This window comes from Podarcis gaigeae (assembly GCF_964106915.1).
Source record: "Podarcis gaigeae genome assembly, chromosome: W".
In the NCBI taxonomy this organism is placed as follows: Eukaryota; Metazoa; Chordata; class Lepidosauria; order Squamata; family Lacertidae; genus Podarcis; species Podarcis gaigeae.
In genome coordinates this window covers 15,317,449-15,336,338 of record NC_139695.1, presented here as the reverse complement: position 1 = coordinate 15,336,338, position 18,890 = coordinate 15,317,449, and the positions used below count along the sequence as shown (strand labels likewise).

Below are 18,890 nucleotides of genomic sequence, written 5' to 3'. Positions count from 1 at the left end.
ATTTATATTGTTTTACTTGATCTGGGGGGAGATGCCCCCCCCCCCGTGGCTATGTCCATGTAATGTAGTTAATTTGGGTTGAGTGGATGAAATGGTATTGGTGTTCTTGGGGTACTACTTCTGATAAGTAAGGCCCTCCCCTTAAAACCACATATGAGAGTCCTTGCTTGTCATCATTGTAAAGGGGGAAAGCATCCTTTAGACTCCATCCACCTCACCATTTCACTATGCAAACTTTTGAAATAAATGTACAGAGCCAGAGGCAATTATGCTGCTTAAGGTCACAGTCTTGTATCCTAAGACACCTACTTACAAACAAGCCATGTCTGTTCATCAAGGTCATCTTAAGAGGACTGTCTTTTGGTGTCCCCACCTACTGAGGTCAGGCAGGCAATGACTGAGGATTAGGCTCTCTGAGTAGGAGCACACTGGCTTTAGAGTAGGGTTTCCCAAACTTGGGTCTCCAGCTGTTGTTGGACTCCAACTCACATCATCCCTAGCTAGCAGGACCAGTGGTCAGGGATGATGGAAACTAGTCCAAAAACAGCTGGAGTGTCAAGTTTGGGAAACCATGCTTTAAAATACCCTTTCCATGACTGTGACTATTCTCATGAGTTTTAAGAACCAGGTGAAAAAGTTTTAGTTTGTCCAGGTCTTTTCAATAGGATGCCATATTTTATTTGATGGATGCTTTTTGTAGTTGATTGTTCTTAGCCAAGTAAAAAGCAATACAATAAACAGGAGTTCTGCTAAATCAGACCAAAGGCCAGCTAGTCCAGCAATGTGATCTCACAGTGGCAAATTGGATGCCTCTGGGAAGCCCAAAGCAGGACATGAGCACAACAGCCCTCTACCATTCAGAGCCCTCTACTAGTATTCAGAGGCATACTGCCTATGCTACTGGAAGTAGTACATAGTTCTCATGCCATTGACAGTAGCCACTGGCAACCTTAGCCTCCATAAATTTTCTAATCCCCCTTTAAAGCCATCCAACTTGGTGACTTACCATTACATTGATTCAAAAGGCGTTTTACAGTTTTATGACCTTTATGCCTTTTTAATGCTGTACTGTTTAATTGTAAGCTGTCTTGATAAGAAATTTCATTTAAAAGCAAGATTAAAAAAGATTTCCATAAAAGAAAGTCATTTTGGGGTCAATGGGAAGGCTACACATTTTACAATGTGTAAGGTCAGATCACTTCCTGGTGCAACTGGACATCTCAGAGACTCTTCCCCTCTGCAGGGAGGTGGAACTTATTCGCATGTTCCGCCCCCGCCACTTAATGCTTCCAGAGAGTGGTAGGGGATGTTTTATCCCACGTTGATGGCCTTTCAGCTGATTTCCTGGTGACTTGCTGGAATGCAGAGTTAACCAGGGCTATTGACTGTCTGGTTCCGAAGCGCCCTCTCCGATTGCATGGAGCCCAGACAGCCCTGTTGTTTCCCCCAGAGCTGAGGGCGATAAAACAATCATTCAGACGGCTAGAGTACCGGTGGCGGAAAACTCATTCTGAATCAGACCGGACACAGGTTAGAGCTCAACACTGAGCCTACCAAGTGGTTATGGTGACGGCGAATAGGACCTTCTTCACCTCCTCTTTCAGGTGGTTCACAATCTATCAGAACCACCTTCGTCATTGGGCCAGGTAGGGAACCCAGGATCTCCTGCAATGCTTTTGCAAAGTTTTTTGCAGATAAAGTCGCTCAGATTCGGAAGGAGGCAGACTCCACCGTGGAAGCAGGGCCGAGGTGGGAGAGTGCTGGAGTCCTGTCTAGTCATATTATATGGGAACAATTCCAATCTGTTACCTCCAAGGATGTGGACAGGCTGCTTGGACGAGTGAAACCAACCACCTCTCTTCTTGATCCTTGCCCATCCTGGCTCATAAAAGCAAGCCGGGAAGGGCTGGGCAATGGGCTCTGCGGGGTGGTGAATGCTTCCCTCTGTGAGGGAGCCTTCCCAGACTCGCTGAAAGAGGTGGCCATTAAACCACTTCTTAAAAAAACATCTTTAGGCCCGGCCAATATGGCCAACTATTGCCCAGTCTCAAATCTTCCATTCTTGGGCAAGGTGATTGAGCAGGTGGTTGCTAAACAACTCCAAGCATGCCTGGAGGATGCAGACCATTTGGATCCCTTCCAGTCGGAATTCAGGCCTCATCATGGGACTGAAGCTGCCTGGGTCACTCTGGTTGAGGATCTCCTGTGGGCTAGGGACAAAGTTGAAAGCTGTTTCAACTTTGATACCATCGACCATAACATCCTTCTGGACCATCTAGAGGGGCTGGGAGCTGGGAGCAGTGGTTCTGCTCCTTTCTCCTGGGCCGTGTCCAGAAAGTGGTGTTGCGGGATGAGTGATCAGACCCCTGGGCTCTCACTTGTGGGGTGCCTCAGGGTTCCATCCTCTCCCCCATGCTTTTTAATATCTCTATGAAGCTGCGGGGAGAGATCATCAGGGGGTTTGGGCTGGGTGTTCATCAGTACACAGATGATACCCAGCTCTACCTCTCTTTCAAATCAGAACCAGTGAAGGCGGTGAAGGTTCTGTGTGAGTGCCTGGAGGCGGTTGGAAGATGGATAGCGGCTAACAGATTGAGGATGAATCCTGAAAAGAAAGAAGTACTGTTTTATAAGGACAGGGGGCGGGTGGGTGTGGGGGACTCCCTGGTCCTGAATGGGGTGACTGTGCCCCTGAAAGACCAGGTACAAAGCCTGGGAGTCATTTTGGACTCACAGCTGTCCATGGAGGTGCAGGTCAATTCTGTGTCCAGGGCAATTGTCTACCAGCTCCATCTGATATGCAGGCTGAGACCCTACCTGTCCACAGACTGTCTCGCCAGAGAGGTGCCTGCTCTAATTATCTCCCGCTTGGACTACTGCAATGCGCTCTACATGGGGCTACCTTTGAAGGTGACTTGGAAACTGTAATTAATCCAGAATGCTGCAGCTAGACTGGTGACTGGGTGTGGCCGCCGGGACCATATAACACCGTTCCCGAGAGACCTGCATTGGATCCCAGTACATTTCCGAGCACAATTCAAAGTGCTGATGCTGACCTTTAAAGCCCTAAATGGCCTCAGCCCAGTATACCTGAAGGAGTGTCTCCACCCCCATTGTTCAGCTTGGACACTGAGATCCAGTGCCAAGGGCCTTCTGGCGGTTCCCTCACTGTGAGAAGTGAGGTTACAGGGAACCAGGCAGAGGGCCTTCTTGGTAGTGGCACCTGCCCTGTGGAATGCCCTCCCATCAGATGTCAAGGAAATAAGCAACTATCCTACTTTCAAAAGACATCTGAAGGCAGCCTTGTTTAGGGAATTTTTTATGTTTAATGCTGTAATGTGTTTATAATATTTGATTGGGAGCTGCCTAGAGTGGGTGGGGAAACCCAGCCAGATGGGCAGGGTATAAATAAATTTATTATTATTATTATTATTATTATTATCACAACACCAAGAACAAATAAAAATATGTTCAGAGTCTAAGACCTGGCTCAGAGTAAGCTCTAATTTAAACATTTACAACAAAAAACGATTTCCATCCTCTTCCCTATCTTCCAAAAGACTGCTTGGCAACAGGAAGAAAATGGAAGTACAAGGAGATATTATAATAATTATGAAAAATAAAAAATAGTATTCAAAAGCAGCTTCTCCCAGGTAAAATGGGTGCTGGATGGCCATAACCTTGAACAGATCAAATACTTCAGTTATCTAGGGCTCACATTCCATCATACAGGATCTTGGAAGCACCACTGGCAAACCTCCCTTCAAAAGGCGGAGATCACAAAGCTAGCCATACTCAGATTCTTTTTCACAAAGGGCAGCAAATATGTTCCAGCAGCCTTAAGGGTTTTCAACGCAAAACCCGTTTCCCAACTCCTGTACGCAGCAAATGTCTGGCATAATGGGGACGTGCCTAAGCTAGACGGCTTTCAGGTAAAATTTCTACAATCTCTACTGCAGGTACTCAACTGTGTCCCCAACTCCATACTTATGTTAGAAGCTGGTGAATGCCCAATTTTAACTAAAGCATGGTGGGCTGCCCTAAAACATTGGCTCAGGATTGCAGTGTTTGATCTAGGGAAGGGTTTGTATCAACACCTGACCAATGAGGAGTTTGTCAGCAATTGACAGAAAACCATGGCTAGAAAAGCCACCTCTATTAGTCTGTCACCCCCCCCCCCCCAACTCTATTACCTGGGTTATGAAGGCACCCTAAAGACGTTAAAGCAAAGATTATGGGATAATGCACACAGTGACTTGCGATCTCGATCACACACAGTCTGTAGTCCGCTGGCAGTAGGAGTACACTATGGGCATGTCTTTAAGTTAACACCTTACATTCAAAACCTGACAGTACCAAATTACCGAAGGTTATTCACCAAAGCCAGACTAAACGTTTTTTCTTCTGCAGTGTTGGATGGCAGTTTGAGAGGAGTTCCCTACCAGGACAGACTTTGCTCGTGTGCCCAAGACATCAGTTCTATAAAACATATTTTGCTGCACCGTGCGAAATACAAGCAATCCAGGGCTGAATTGATATTACCCTTCCTAGTACCTTTCCCGGGAAAATCAGAGGCTCACTATGTCAGGTTCCTATTGGAAGACCGGACATACGCTAGAACATTAGCAGTGGCAAAGTTTTTATCGGTGGTTGCAAGAACCAATGATCCCTAACTTTAAGTCTGAACAAAATGCTTGTTTAACCTGGAGGTAGGCTGTCTGAATTGTGTATTGCTTTGTAATGATTTGTTGGGTCTCTGGACTGTAATAAAGATTGATTGATTGACAACAATAAGCTACAGCTAACAAGTCACCCAGCATGCAACTCCTAGCCATAAAAACCTGAACCACTAAGCATTCAATGTAAATAGATACTTAACCAAAAGCTAGGGAAATAAAAATCTAATTTAATGTAGAAAACAGCTCACATTTCTTATAATGTGACAAGTACAAGTGTCTTGATGTCCCAATCTCAGGAAGAGAGGTTTTTGTAACCCATGCCCCTGGCATATAAAATGGCTCAGGATGACTCAAGCAGTATAAATTGAAAACTGGAGCCAAAATAATTGCCACTGAATTGCTTCTGGGTGATTCAGGGCATTGCCCAGGCACCCAGAAAATATACGACAGTAATCTGAAGGGGAAAAAGAACCAGAGACCGTTTCTTTCATCTGGATCTGATTGATTTTTATCCTGAATAGCTTATGTCTGAAGTCATCATTGCAAATAAATTTGTCGCCATCTTCCACATCTTTGCCTCTGGGGCTTTTTGTTAGCACTCTGGCCTTGCCGCAGGCTAATGACTGGAGGGTTCGTCGAAGGTCTCCATCCTCTAAAACAGAAAGAGATGGTTTAGTTTTTTAGCCACTAGCACACAGAAGCCACAAGGAACATCCAATACGGACCTATTCCAGTAGCTTGTTTTATCTCCTCTAAACTGAATTCTTCACCTTCGTTAAACATAAGCAGCACTAAAGTCTGGAACAATGAGACCTGTAGCTCTTTTTTGCCCTGTCAAGAACAAAAAAAAGTGATAAAAACACTTCTGCATTTACTTATAAAATGTAAATAATTTGTTTAACAATAGTTCTAGATCCATGCACAGGGAGGTCCTACACTTTGCAGTTATTTAACATTCATTCCATATAAAAGGAAATAATATCCATATGATAGCTGTGTTATCTTTATAGCAGAGTGCTTATACCTTAGGAACACACTATGTGTAATCATGTTTGCCTTTTTAAACTACAGTTAAGAACTATATCTGAAACACTTCAACCACAGTTTAGCATTGGCCATGAATTTAACCACGGTTAAATCTACATTGAACAAACCCTTGTTAGGACAGTTTCCCTGATTCTCTAGCCAATCTGTTTGCAAGGTGATAAACAGATCTTTCTGGTGTTTCCTTATTTCCAAGACCAATTCAAAGTGCTGTTTTTAAAGCCTTATACAACTTGGATGTAAATACAAGTCCATGGTCACCCAGCAAAAAGGAATTTTTTTTGCAAATATATTTATGTAAGCCAATACAAATGGGCCCCTATTTACACCTGAAATTGGATAATTTTGATGGAACATGGAAAGTATTGTTCTTGGGGTGGATGGTTCATGAAAGGATGAAGGTTTCGTGAAAGGATGGATGTTTCATGCAAATGATAGCACAGGATGTTGGTGGCAGAACTGATGGAGAAACAAAATCAAATGAAATGTGTAGGAATGAAAATCACGGGAGACGAGTAGTGGGTGTCACGAGAGGCGTCTGCCGGGGAAGCCCCGGGAACTCTCTTTTATTGAATATTACAAACATTGCCACAGGTGTGCTTGTGGCTGATTGGTTGATACAAACACAAAGAAACTCATTGCCTATTGGTTAATGCAAATGCAAGGCGGGAATTACATGTGAGGGGTGGGAATTACATGTGAACATTAATCACCGGTAGATTAAAGGCTGGGAAACGAGGTTGGGACTAGACAAGCATGAAACCTGACAGGCATGATTGATCATAACATGAAAGAATACAATAATCAAGTTCTATAAATGTGGTAAGCTATGCATGGAGTACAAGTCACCATGAACTTAAAGTAAACTGAGCGATGAGGGAATGTCTTGGTGTTTGGAGCAGGTTCGTACAGTGTGTGCAGAAACAGAGAAAAGATTATAAGCGAGAGTTCCCAGAATGCAAGAGAAAAGAAGCAATGCTTCCCCATAATGCAACAATTATGTGCAGAGGGAAAACATATGTGCAGAAGGAAAACTTCCCTTTATCTCCCCCTTTCTTTTCTTTTTTGCGAGGCGTTCTGGGTAAATAAGGCAAAAATATTTCGGGATTAGTGGTGTGCCAGCGAATGCCCAAAATAAGTTCGCCAGGGAGGATGGGACAAAAAATACTACGAGATACGTGGTTTGCCAACGCATGCTCGAAATAAATCTGCCCATATCTCCCCTTTGGTTTACTGTTGGTGTTGCCATTTCGCAAAATAAGCAGCGAGGATTTTATTGGGTGGCTGAGGGGGAGAGAGAAACCGGGAGAAAAGACTTATGAGGCCAGGAATGCATTGGAGGAAGCAGCATAGTAAGATCAACATGCAAATTATGACAATAGCATATTGAAAGAGATTATGTCAGGGAACTGCCATCGGAGGGACAGGTGGTGGAGAGGCTCCAGGAGAATAGGAGAGACTCTACAGCAGAAGAAGGAACCAGTAGGGGGAGAGCAGGAGTTCCAGCGGAAAGGGAATCGGGGGAGAGGCTCTGGGATACTTCTAGTGAGAACAGTGAGGAGGTAACAAGACCCCCTTTAGCAACCCCCACCCCTCGCCGGAAGCTGTCACGCAGAGAGTCCGTCAAACAACTTTTATGTTGGAGTAAGTTCCGTAGACGCCCACTGTTGGATTCTACCAGCGACTGATGGAGTCATGCTTTGGGGGCTCCGTTAGTGCCTAGGTTTGGGTGACCAGCCAAACCCCAGAGGGATCAAGCTTTTACGCACAAGCAGCTCATTATCCCATCACAGCAATCCGACAGTCTTTGAAAGCAGCTTGTGCAAGCAGAGGGCATCATGAGCGAACCAGCCGGAACCGGAGGAGCTGGAGCAGGTCCAAGCCTGGAAGAAAGGTACAGGGCGTTGGAGGTCCAGCTCGCGCTGCAAACGGCGAGGCTCGAGGAGAGGAGGGCTCAAGATGCGGATAAGGGAAAAACCACCCCACTTGCCAGAAAGGTGCCTGGATTGGTGCAGAAATTTGGGGGGGATCCCAGGAACTATCAAGCCTTTAGGACAGAGATGCAATATGCTCTCAATCTACTGTTTGATGACTTCCCCGATGAGAACTCTAGAGTGGCGTACGTGATTGGCCATCTAGAGGGAGGGGCGAGGGACTGGATTAGGCCCCTGATGGCAGCCAATAATGAAATCTTAAAGGACACAATGAAATTTTTTCGCACCATGGACTTGATGTTTTCCAGCGAGATTGAGCAAGGGGTGGTGCGCAGGCAGTTAATGGCGTGTAAACAGGGGAGCCGATCTGTACGTGAGTACTGGACTGAGTTCACCATGCTGATTCATAGACTGGGGTGGGACCTTGCGAGTGAACCTATTCAAATGCTGTTTGAAGAAGGGCTCTCTCCGTCAGTGAAAGATGAACTTTCCCGGGCGCCTAGGGTGGAGTCTATGGACCATCTGACTAAATCTGTGCTGTCCATAGGAGCGCGCCAGGAAGCCAGAGCTTTGGAAAAGCGGGAAGGAAAGGGGGAACGTTGGAAGGACTTCCGCATTCCGGAGCAGCCTTTCCCGCCAGCAGAGCCGATGGAACTTGGAACAGCGCGCGCGCGCGCGCGCAGTTTCAAACACCAGTGAGGGGCGGAAGAAGGAGGGAAAGAGCGCCAAGAGATGTTATCTCTGCCAACAGCCAGGTCACTTTGCCAGAGTCTGTCCGCAAAGGAAGGAATGGCAAGGGATGGCGGGAACTGTTGGGGGAAAGGAGGAAGAAGAAATCAGGGAGCAAGTAAAAGCCAACGCCTGGTTGCCAACATCAGGGCACAGCAGCCAGGCCAGGGAGTAGTGAATGTGCCCACGCCGGAACCCCCAAGACCAGCGCTTGTGATAGAGGTGTTGCTGGAACTGGCAAACGGACACCCACTAAAGATAAAAGCGCTATTGGATTCAGGTAGTTCCTGTAATTTCATGAGTAAGGAGTTTGCAGCTGAACACCAGATACAGACTATCCCATTAAGTAAGCCTTTGCAGGTTACCACGATTGATGGGAGGGAACTGTTGGGAGGAGAAGTGAGCCAACAGACTGTACCAATGATAATGAGGGTGGCAAGACACACAGAACTGATAGCGTTTAACGTAGCCACCTTGGGAGGAGCTCCTATTATTTTGGGAATGAGCTGGCTGGCACTACACGATCCGCTAGTAGGCTGGCATCAGAGAGTGGTTTCCTTTGGATCAGCACATTGCCTAGAACACTGCAAGGAGGGAGAGGCTCAGGCAGGGGCCAGGGCCACTCTAGCAGGGATGGAAGTGATGGACAAGGGGAAGGTGCCACCACAATACGCTGACTTGATTGACGTCTTTAGCGAAAAGGAAGCAGATAAACTGCCCCCGCACAGACCCTTTGACTGTCAAATTAACTTACTCCCAGGAGCACAATTGCCAGTGGGCAAGCTGTATGCAATGTCAGACAGTGAGATGCAGGAGTTAAGGGAGTTCATTGACAAGAACCTCAAGCGAGGTTTCATCAGAGAGTCACGAGCGGTGGGGGGCAGCCCAGTGTTCTTTGTGGACAAAAAACACACGGGTAAACCCAGGCTTGTGTGTGATTGCAGGGGTATAAATGCAGTGTCAGAACCAGTGACGTTCCCTATGCCTAGAATTGATGACATTCTGACACGTGTGAGAAAAGGGAAAATTTTTACCAAGCTGGACCTTAGAGAGGCATATAACTTGATACGGGTGAGAAAGGGGGATGAGTGGAAAACCACTATGTTCACCCCCTTGGGGGCCTTTGAGTACCTCGTTATGCCCTTCGGTCTACAGGCGGGCTCGGCCTGTTTTCAATCGTTCATGAATCACGTCCTGGGGCCATTGCTCTACAAGAACTGTGTAGCGTTCTTAGATGACGTCCTGGTATACTCAGAGAATGAGGAGCAGCATGTGCGAGATGTAAGAGAAGTACTGAGCAAACTGCGAGAAAATCGGCTGTGGGTGAAACTGGAGAAGTGTCAGTTTCATACCAGGGAGGTGGAATTCCTGGGGTACCGGTTGTCTGACAAGGGATTGGCCATGGATCCCAGCAAGGTTCAAGCGGTACTGGAATGGAAAACACCAAAGACCAAGAAGGACGTGCAAAGATTCCTGGGCTTCGGAAACTTCTATAGGAAGTTCATCAAAAACTTTGCCCATTTAACAGCGCCCATCACGGATTGTCTTAGCAGCAAGAAAAAATTTGTTTGGACGGAAGAAGCGCAGCGGGCGTTCGAACACTTAAAGCAGGCGTTTGCGTCGGAAGAGCAACTTTTGCATGTAGATCTACAACAACCAATGAGAGTGGAGACTGACGCGTCAGACCGAGCGGTGGGGGCCGTGCTTCTCCAGCCGGGAAAAGATACGTCCGAATGGAGACCGTGTGCGTTCTTCTCGCGGAAGTTGAACAAATCCGAGAGGAACTACACAGTATACGACCGAGAACTGCTCGCCATTCATGAAGCATTCCGGAGATGGCGCCACTTGCTGATTGGGGCGCAGCACAAGGTTCAAGTCCGAACTGACCACAAAAATCTGGAATACTGGAGAACAGCACAAGTGCTGAACCAGAGACAAGTGAGATGGGCCCAGGAGTTCTCCAAATTCCACTTTGAGATTCGTTACGTGCCAGGCTCCGAGAACGTGAGGGCGGACGCTCTCTCCAGGAAACCTGAGTACTTAGAGGGGGAGGGAGCGTCTGAGGCAAGGCATGTAATCCCTGAAGACCGCTGGTTGTGTGGGGCGGCATTGGTGGGGCAGAGGGAACTGATAGAGGGTACTGAGAACGATGAATACGCCCAAGAGAAATTCAGAGAACTCAGGAGGACAGAGGAGAACACAGGGGGGTTTGAAGAAAAGAACGGGGCGTTGTATTACAAAGGGGCACTGTACATACCAGATGGGGAACTGAGGGGCAGAGTACTCAAGCAGTTGCATGACAGCCCCACAGCGGGGCATTTTGGACAGCACAAAACCATGTGGTTGGTTACCAGAGAGTTTTGGTGGCCCAAGGTGAGGGAGGACGTACGGGAATATGTCAGGGGTTGCGACAGGTGCCAGCGAGCGAAAGGGGAGAGGGTGGCGCCAGCGGGGCTATTACAACCCTTACCCACACCAGAAAGGCCATGGGAGGCAGTATCCATAGATTTTATGACGGACCTGCCAAAATCCAAGGGCAAAACAGCTGTCATGGTGGTGGTAGATCTATTAACTAAGATGTGTCATTTTATAGCCTGTTCCCATGCGGTCACCGCGGAGGAAACCGCCAAGTTATTTGTAGAGCATATTTTCAGGTTGCATGGCGCCCCCTTGAGGGTGGTCAGCGACAGAGGGAAACAGTTTACTTCCAGGTTCTGGAGGAAACTTATGAGCTTACTGCACGTGGAACTCAATTTCTCAACTGCCCGGCACCCAGAAACAAATGGGCAAGCGGAAAGGGCAAACGGGATTTTACAACAATACCTGAGGTGTTATGTAAAAGACAGAGAAAATGATTGGGTAGATAAGTTACCTCTGGCAGAATTTGCCTACAACAACGCGGAGAACGTGTCCACAGGGATGAGTCCTTTTCTGGCAAATTATGGGTGTCATCCCCGGGCATTTCCAGGAGAAGGAGGGGAGAGGTGGAGCGTGCCAGCGGCGGAACACTTTTTTGAAGAGATGGAAGCGATCCACCGTCAGCTTCAACTTAACTTAGAGAAAGCCAAGGAGGAATATAAGAAACAAGCAGACAGAAATAGGAGGGAAGGTGAAACTATAAGGGTGGGAAACCGGGTGTGGCTATCCACCCAAGGACTACCGTTCAAGGGAGGGAGTAAGAAATTGAGACCCAAAAGATTGGGACCCTTTGAGGTCATACAGCAGGTCAACCCAGTAACATTCAAACTCAGACTGCCCAGTCACATGAAATTGCACCCAGTATTTCACAGGTCATTACTGTCGCCGTACCAAGAGGGACGTGAGTGGGGGGAGCGTGAGAGAGAGGTCACCCAAACGCCCGTGATAGAAGAGAGAGAACGCGACATGAACGTGGCAGGAATCATTGATTCCAGGTGGAAGGGGAATCAGGTGGAATATCTGGTAGAATGGGAGGGGGAAGTTGAGTCGGAAAACACTTGGGTACCAGCAGAGTTAGTCAAGGACGAGGTTTTAATAGAAACATTTCATCAGCGTTTCCGAAAAAAACCGCAACCCGTGGCACGATTTAGAAGGGAACACTTTGGGACCACCGATGAGGAAGGGGAGTTTGAAGGGTTCCCAGAGTCAGGGGTGGGTGAGGAAGCCGACTCCGACGAAGAAGAGGAAGACGAGGAGAGAGACGGTACGCCGTGGTTAGAAGTGTTTGAATCCTCGGACGACGAGGAGAGTTCCTTCCGGGGCTTTCCGCCCTCACCGCCAGTGGGAGAGGAGGCGGGGGGGTGAAGGGGGCCCTGGGGGGGAGGTGGATGTCAGGGAACTGCCATCGGAGGGACAGGTGGTGGAGAGGCTCCAGGAGAATAGGAGAGACTCTACAGCAGAAGAAGGAACCAGTAGGGGGAGAGCAGGAGTTCCAGCGGAAAGGGAATCGGGGGAGAGGCTCTGGGATACTTCTAGTGAGAACAGTGAGGAGGTAACAAGACCCCCTTTAGCAACCCCCACCCCTCGCCGGAAGCTGTCACGCAGAGAGTCCAGGAGGCGCATGTCCGTCAAACAACTTTTATGTTGGAGTAAGTTCCGTAGACGCCCACTGTCGGATTCTACCAGCGACTGACGGAGTCATGCTTTGGGGGCTCCGTTAGTGCCTAGGTTTGGGTGACCAGCCAAACCCCAGAGGGATCAAGCTTTTACGCACAAGCAGCTCATTATCCCATCACAGATTACGAAGCCAAGTAAGGTTTGGCAGCCAAGCAGTAAGCCACTGGGTGAAAGAATCCCAGAAAGCAGGAAAACCAACATCTTGTTTGATGTGATGTGTGAGATTTTGCAAATGAGAGATTTGTTTTTGGATGGCCTTAGAATTGTCAGTGATATTAAAGTAGCACATGTTTTCCACTTGTTCGCATCCGTAATGATGGAGCATCAATAGGTAATCGATAACAGCGCGGTAAGAGTCCATGACGCAATTCACTCTGTTCTTTATTCAAAAGGTGAAGAGCTTGTGAAGTAGAATTCACGGCTTTTGCTGCGGAGCAAGCTAAAGAGTTAATATTCCTGCTATTCCGTACAGCCAGTCCAGGGACTCCTAGAAGAGAGACAGCTAGAGAAATATATTCAGATCTACTAGGGAGAGAGACAGAATCATCGCAATCATTATTCAATTCTATAGCGCGTCGATATCGAAAGCGGGATAAATGATGCTTTTTGGGTAAAATGATGGACAAGCGGCTTAAACAGCAGGGTGTGCCATGGCTAATGTTTGCAGGAATGTAATTAAACGTGAAGCCTGGACACGACCAAAACCAGCCGTCAGGCAGCTCTGTGTATTTATATATATATGAAATATTTACATAATCAGAGCAATTGAAATTATCCTTGCCCATTTTCACACTGTTGGTTTTTGTGCAGTTCACCATACGGGCACAAGTAACATTAAAGGAAGCCACGTATGGGGTCATGGAATTGGCTGCGTGGAGAAATGATGCAAAACTTTAACAGCAGCTGCCAGCTCAGAATGCTGGGCAGACTTCTGTGGAAGAGTGTAGAGGCTGTGCCATTTATCATTTTGTTGCCATGCAACGACCCCCCTGGAGGGGGCTCCATTAGTAAACACAGTAAGGGCATCCAACGGGACAGGGCTACTGCGCTATGCTTAAATTCACTTTCAAAAACTACATATTGAGCAGCAGATAAAAGCATTTGGTTGGCTGCCAAATTTGGATTGGCTCCGGCAAGCAAGGACATGGCATGCTCTGGATGCCAATTTCCACACAGGCTTGAATCATCTGAGCCAGTTCGTATTTAGGACGATTAATGATTGACTGCAAAGCCTTCTTACAGTCGGTGTTTGCATTTTCAAAAGCCAATTTTTTCATCAGTTCATTCTGGGCTGTAGTATTATCAACCTGCCTGGTGACTGCTTCTTTCAATCTATCTATAAATTGATGGTAGGGCTCTGAATGTTGTTGTTTAATATTAACAAAAGAGCTCAGTGGTTGCCCTGAGACAGGGACTTTCCAAAAGGCGCGCTGTACACAAGTCGCGGTGCGGCTAAAATGTACAGGTGTCAGCGTCGCCTGGGCTGTTATAGTATCAAACGGACCAGCACCATAAAGTTCATCAGCTGTATGCTGAGGATCTGACAGGGCTGAAGCACTAAGGCGAAATTCACTGTCAAAGACAACATACTGGGCTGGTGAGAGCAACATGCGCATTAAGTCTTTCCAGTCTTGGGGTAGCATTGTATACCCAGACGCAATCCCCTGCAGCATCCCTGTGACATAGGAAGATTTTAAGCCAGAACCAGCGATGGCTCTTCTCAGTTCCCTCATAACAGAGTAAGGGAGTGTCTCATACAACACCTGTTGCTGAGCAGTACCTGGATTAGTATAAGAAATTGGGAAAACAGATGGCAATTCCCCCGCCCACTCAGATTCTTCCTGCAAGGACAAAAGCCCTTTCTGTCTTGCCTGAGAAAGTGCAGCACGCACGGCTCCAGCAGGAGCAGGCAAAGGAGGAGGGGGGGAAGGGGGATGGGGGGGTGGAAGCAGGTTGAGATGAGTGAGAAGCAGGGGGGGGGGGTTGGCCGGGCTGCGAAGGAGAAGGAGGCAGAAGCTGTGGATAAGGGGGATAAGGGGGGGGATTGTCTGCTGCAGGCAGGAGAGCAGGGGCCGAAGGAGACGCCTGGGGGACCTGAGGTCCAAACTTTGCAACGGCCTCTGCACATTTCTGCCAGGTGAGCAGACAATGAATTGGAGCCCTCGGTTCTGCAAAGAGGGTCTTCCCGATCTTTTGCCAAGTCCCCACCTCAAGAGACCCCCTTTCGGGGTAGGAGGGACACTGGCAAGCGATCTCACAAAGCAGTTGTTCAATTTCTTTTAAGGAAACATGAACACCCACAACCCGCTGTCTAACTAGAGAAAACAATTCCCTGGCATGTTCTTTCTGCGATTTAGTCAAATCGCCCCCCATACTCACGAAGTAAGCGCGCTGAGACTTTTCCAGTCGAGTGAAGTACAGGGGCTAGGCTGCGTAAGGGATCTGGCACGTCCGGGGTCACCAGATGTAGGAATGAAAATCACGGGAGACGAGTAGTGGGTGTCACAAGAGGCGTCTGCCGGGGAAGCCCCGGGAACTCTCTTTTATTGAATATTACAAACATTGCCACAGGTGTGCTTGTGGCTGATTGGTTGATACAAACACAAAGAAACTCATTGCCTATTGGTTAATGCAAATGCAAGGCGGGAATTACATGTGAGGGGTGGGAATTACATGTGAACATTAATCACCGGTAGATTAAAGGCTGGGAAACGAGGTTGGGACTAGACAAGCATGAAACCTGACAGGCATGATTGATCATAACATGAAAGAATACAATAATCAAGTTCTATAAATGTGGTAAGCTATGCATGGAGTACAAGTCACCATGAACTTAAAGTAAACTGAGCGATGAGGGAATGTCTTGGTGTTTGGAGCAGGTTCGTACAGTGTGTGCATACATACAAGGCGGGAATTACATGTGAGGTAAGAACAATTCACAAAAAGTAAGAACAATTCACAAAAGCTGAACAAAACCTAGAGACCAATATTTTAAAATGGGAATGACCACTTAAAAATCCCTGCTACATTCCACATCTACTAAATCGCTTTAACAAGTGATTAACAGTATACCAGAAAGCAAACAGTACCTCTTTAAATTCTGCTTTGAGTACGCAGTGTCCTAATGCTGATTGCCACTGTAGTTTCCTGCCACTGTGCTTTCCTAGATAAAATGTCTTGAATATCTCCTGCAGTTTTATCATCTAAAGAGAAGAGAGATATGAGCTTCAAGTACAGGGTTGCCATATTTCAAAAAAGGTTTGCTGAATTTTGTTCGGCAAAATTTCCCCATGTGCCATTTTTACACCTGAAAACCAGGACATGTCAGGAAGTTTCCTGACGTATGGCAAGTAAAAATAATCAACTAGTACAGTCTTATCTATGCTGAGCCATTAAAGGCTTTATAGGTCAAAATCAGCACTTTGAATTGGGTCCAGAAGCTATTTGGAAGCCAGTGCAGTCAGGCCAGGATTGGTGTGAGATGATCAAACCGTCTTGTCCCAGTGAGCAACCTGACTTTATTTTTAAAAGTCACCTTTATCCCAAATTGTTCTTTTAACCATTTTTTTTAAAGTACAATAAGTTTTAATCTTTTTGTATAGTGCTGCAACTACAAAGGGAGAGGCCCACAAATTACTTACTTAAACTATTTAACTTAAGTAATTCTCCCCAAATATCAAACCCAAAGGCTGATGCCAGAGGTTTCTTGGCAATTTGCCTAAGTTTTCCAATTATTAGATAAAGAAATTTTAATTTTAATCAGTAGTATATAGCAGTGGTTTTCAACCAGCGTGGCGTGGCACCCTGGGGTGCCTTAAATGATGGTCAAGGGTGCGTGCAACGGGGAACACTGGCCTCTCTCCCTCTTTCTTCCCCTGTCTCCTCTGATGACCTCTCATGTCTTTGCCTCCGAAATGCTTGCACAGTTGTTTGTTGCAGTAGCCCTGGCTACAAGCAACTGGTGCCTCTGGGGCTGACCAGGGGATGTTGGTTGCCAGAAGCTGAGGCAACCTTGGAATAAACAAGCAAGTGGGCGAGGGAGTCCAGCCAGCCAGGCCACCAGCCCCTGCTGTTGGGAATGGACAGACAAGTGTGAGGCCAGGCAGGTAGGCAGGCACCGTGCTAGCCTTTCTTCTACTTGCTGTGTGCAAGGCCTACCAGGGAGCAGAGTGCCCAGTGCTGAAGGGGAGCCTTTCCACCATGCAGGCCCAGCAGCACCCACTGCTGCCACCCAAGGTAAGGTGCTGTCCTCAAGTTCATTTTTGGCCAGTCTCTGTTGGGCTACTAAGGCTGGGAGCATCCTCTTCCCAAGCCCCTGTGGCAGTGTGAGGAAGCACCTCTCTTTTGGGGGGGGGGCTCAAAGACCAGGGGCAGAAGCAGTGGCTGCCCAGACGACTCCCAAGGAGAAGGGAGAGGAGAGGAGGCTGAGTGAACACTCCACAAGGGAGGGTGTTGGGAAAAGGGTGAGAGGTTGTTCGCTCTGCAGGCAAGGGGCGACATAACTGGGCTCCTGAGCCCCACAGGGGTGCCGCAGGAAGTATGCAGTGTTAGGGAATCATTCTGGCAGAAACAAGTAGACAGTTTCTAAAATGTTCCAGGTTTCCTTTATATATGGGAGTGGCACTCTGAGCTTAATTAGCATCAGCTGGAAGTGCCAATATGAAGAAAACCACACCGCTTCATTTTTGCAGATGTCTGATGGCAGATGTCTGACAGAAGAGTAAAAGTAAAGGTAAAGGTAAAGGGACCCCTGACTGTTAGGTCCCATCGCAGATGACTCTGGGGTTGCAGCGCTCATCTTGCTTTATTGGCCGAGGGAGCCGGCGTACAGCTTTCGGGTCATGTGGCCAGCATGACTAAGCCGCTTCTGGCGAACCAGAGCAGCGCACAGAAACGCTGTTTACCTTCCCGCCGGAGCGGTACCTATTTATCTACTTGCACTTTGACGTTCTTTCAAACTGCTAGGTTGGCAGGAGCAGGGACCGAGCAACAGGAGCTCACCCCATCGTGGGGATTCGAACCACCGACCTTCTGATCGGCAAGCCCTAGGCTCAGTGCTTTAGACCACAGCACCTGCCTGTAAAATCTGCTGAAGGACTGTTCCTGTAATTTACGACGTGTGGGAGATAAGAGAGCATTTGTTTGAAGTAAAGGTAAAGGTACCCCTGCCCGTACGGGCCAGTCTTGACAGACTCTGGGGTTGTGCGCCCATCTCACTCAAGAGGCCAGGGGCCAGCGCTGTCCGGAGACACTTCCGGGTCACGTGGCCAGCGTGACATCGCTGCTCTGGCGAGCCAGAGCCGCACACGGAAACGCCGTTTACCTTCCCGCTGGTAAGCGGTCCCTATTTATCTACTTGCACCCGGAGGTGCTTTCGAACTGCTAGGTTGGCAGGCGCTGGGACCGAGCAGCGGGAGCGCACCCCGCCGCAGGGATTCGAACCGCCGACCTTTCGATCGGCAAGTCCTAGGCGCTGAGGCTTTAACCCACAGCGCCACCTGCGTCCCTATTTGTTTGAAAGTGTGCTGTTAATTGCAGTTTATTTTAACAGTCGAAAATATATTTGCTACCGTAATGTTTCCACAGAGTTTGTGAGTCATCTTTAAAACAACTTCTGTTATTGTCCACTGCTTCTGGGAAGATTAAGATTGCTCTGCTAAACAGTTTAAAGAGGTTTTACCTAAAAGTGTGTGGATGGTAACTTCTAATGGTTAAGGGAGCCATGGACTCAAAAAGGTTGAAAACCTCTGGTCATCAGTATCAAACAAGAGTAATAAAAAGTTATTCCATTTTGGATGTGTTGTCCCGCTATCTTACCTCTGATGGCAGGTGGACCTCCATAGGCACGTAGGTTGGCCAATAGCCCATAGTCAAGATATTCACTGTGAGTTCAATGTTACCAGGTACATTCTGATTTTGCATATACTACAGCAGAATCAAAGTGACAGAATAACCATATGAAACTACAAACAAGTTAAAGGCACTGTTAACTGCACACCTCACATTAAATCAGTATTTGGATTCTGTCCTCCCTCCAAGGAGCTTAGGGTAGCATAAATCAAATCCCCACCTTTAATCCTTACAACCACCCTTAGATTAGCTGAGAGATGGAAACTGGGCCAAGGTCACCCTGTGAGTTTCTGAGTTTGGGGAAATTCAAACCCAGGTTTCTCCAGCCAGATTTCCTTATCTAGTGCTCCACCATTCCACCCAATAACAAAGAGCTATAAGAGCATTACCAATTTGGCATACAGAAAGCAAAGCACATTGATGGAACTAACATAAGGGGTAGCTAGCCCTGTTGTGAGGAAGAAGGAAAATGGAATATTTGCAATGTCCTTTTCAGATGTAACTGCACGTGCTTAATTTATTTTGCCAAAATACCCAAAACGTAATCCAATTAAAGGAT

General features: G+C 47.4%; 2 protein-coding genes across 3 annotated transcripts in view; one reads left to right on the top strand and one right to left on the bottom strand.

Annotated features, from left to right (window-relative positions):
• LOC310835950 (uncharacterized protein) overlaps nucleotides 1-2,230 on the top strand; it is a gene marked incomplete at its 5' end in the record, with an annotated part of 450,244 nt that extends 448,014 nt beyond the window's left edge. The window contains one exon of the mRNA XM_083720916.1: nucleotides 1,605-2,230. Within this exon, the coding sequence (XP_083577042.1) occupies nucleotides 1,605-1,844 (240 nt within the window). The 3' untranslated portion in view covers nucleotides 1,845-2,230. The remainder of the gene's footprint in view (nucleotides 1-1,604) is intronic.
• The window catches only part of LOC310835936 (cullin-4B), a 226,760-nt gene that overhangs the window by 3,309 nt on the left and 204,561 nt on the right, over nucleotides 1-18,890 (bottom strand). For both annotated transcript variants that reach the window (XM_083720891.1, XM_083720892.1), the window contains 4 exons: nucleotides 18,299-18,406; nucleotides 15,571-15,684; nucleotides 5,405-5,510; nucleotides 5,159-5,331 (listed from right to left, as the gene is read on the bottom strand). In XM_083720891.1, coding sequence (XP_083577017.1) covers nucleotides 5,159-5,331; nucleotides 5,405-5,510; nucleotides 15,571-15,684; nucleotides 18,299-18,406 — 501 coding nt within the window. The remainder of the gene's footprint in view (nucleotides 1-5,158; nucleotides 5,332-5,404; nucleotides 5,511-15,570; nucleotides 15,685-18,298; nucleotides 18,407-18,890) is intronic.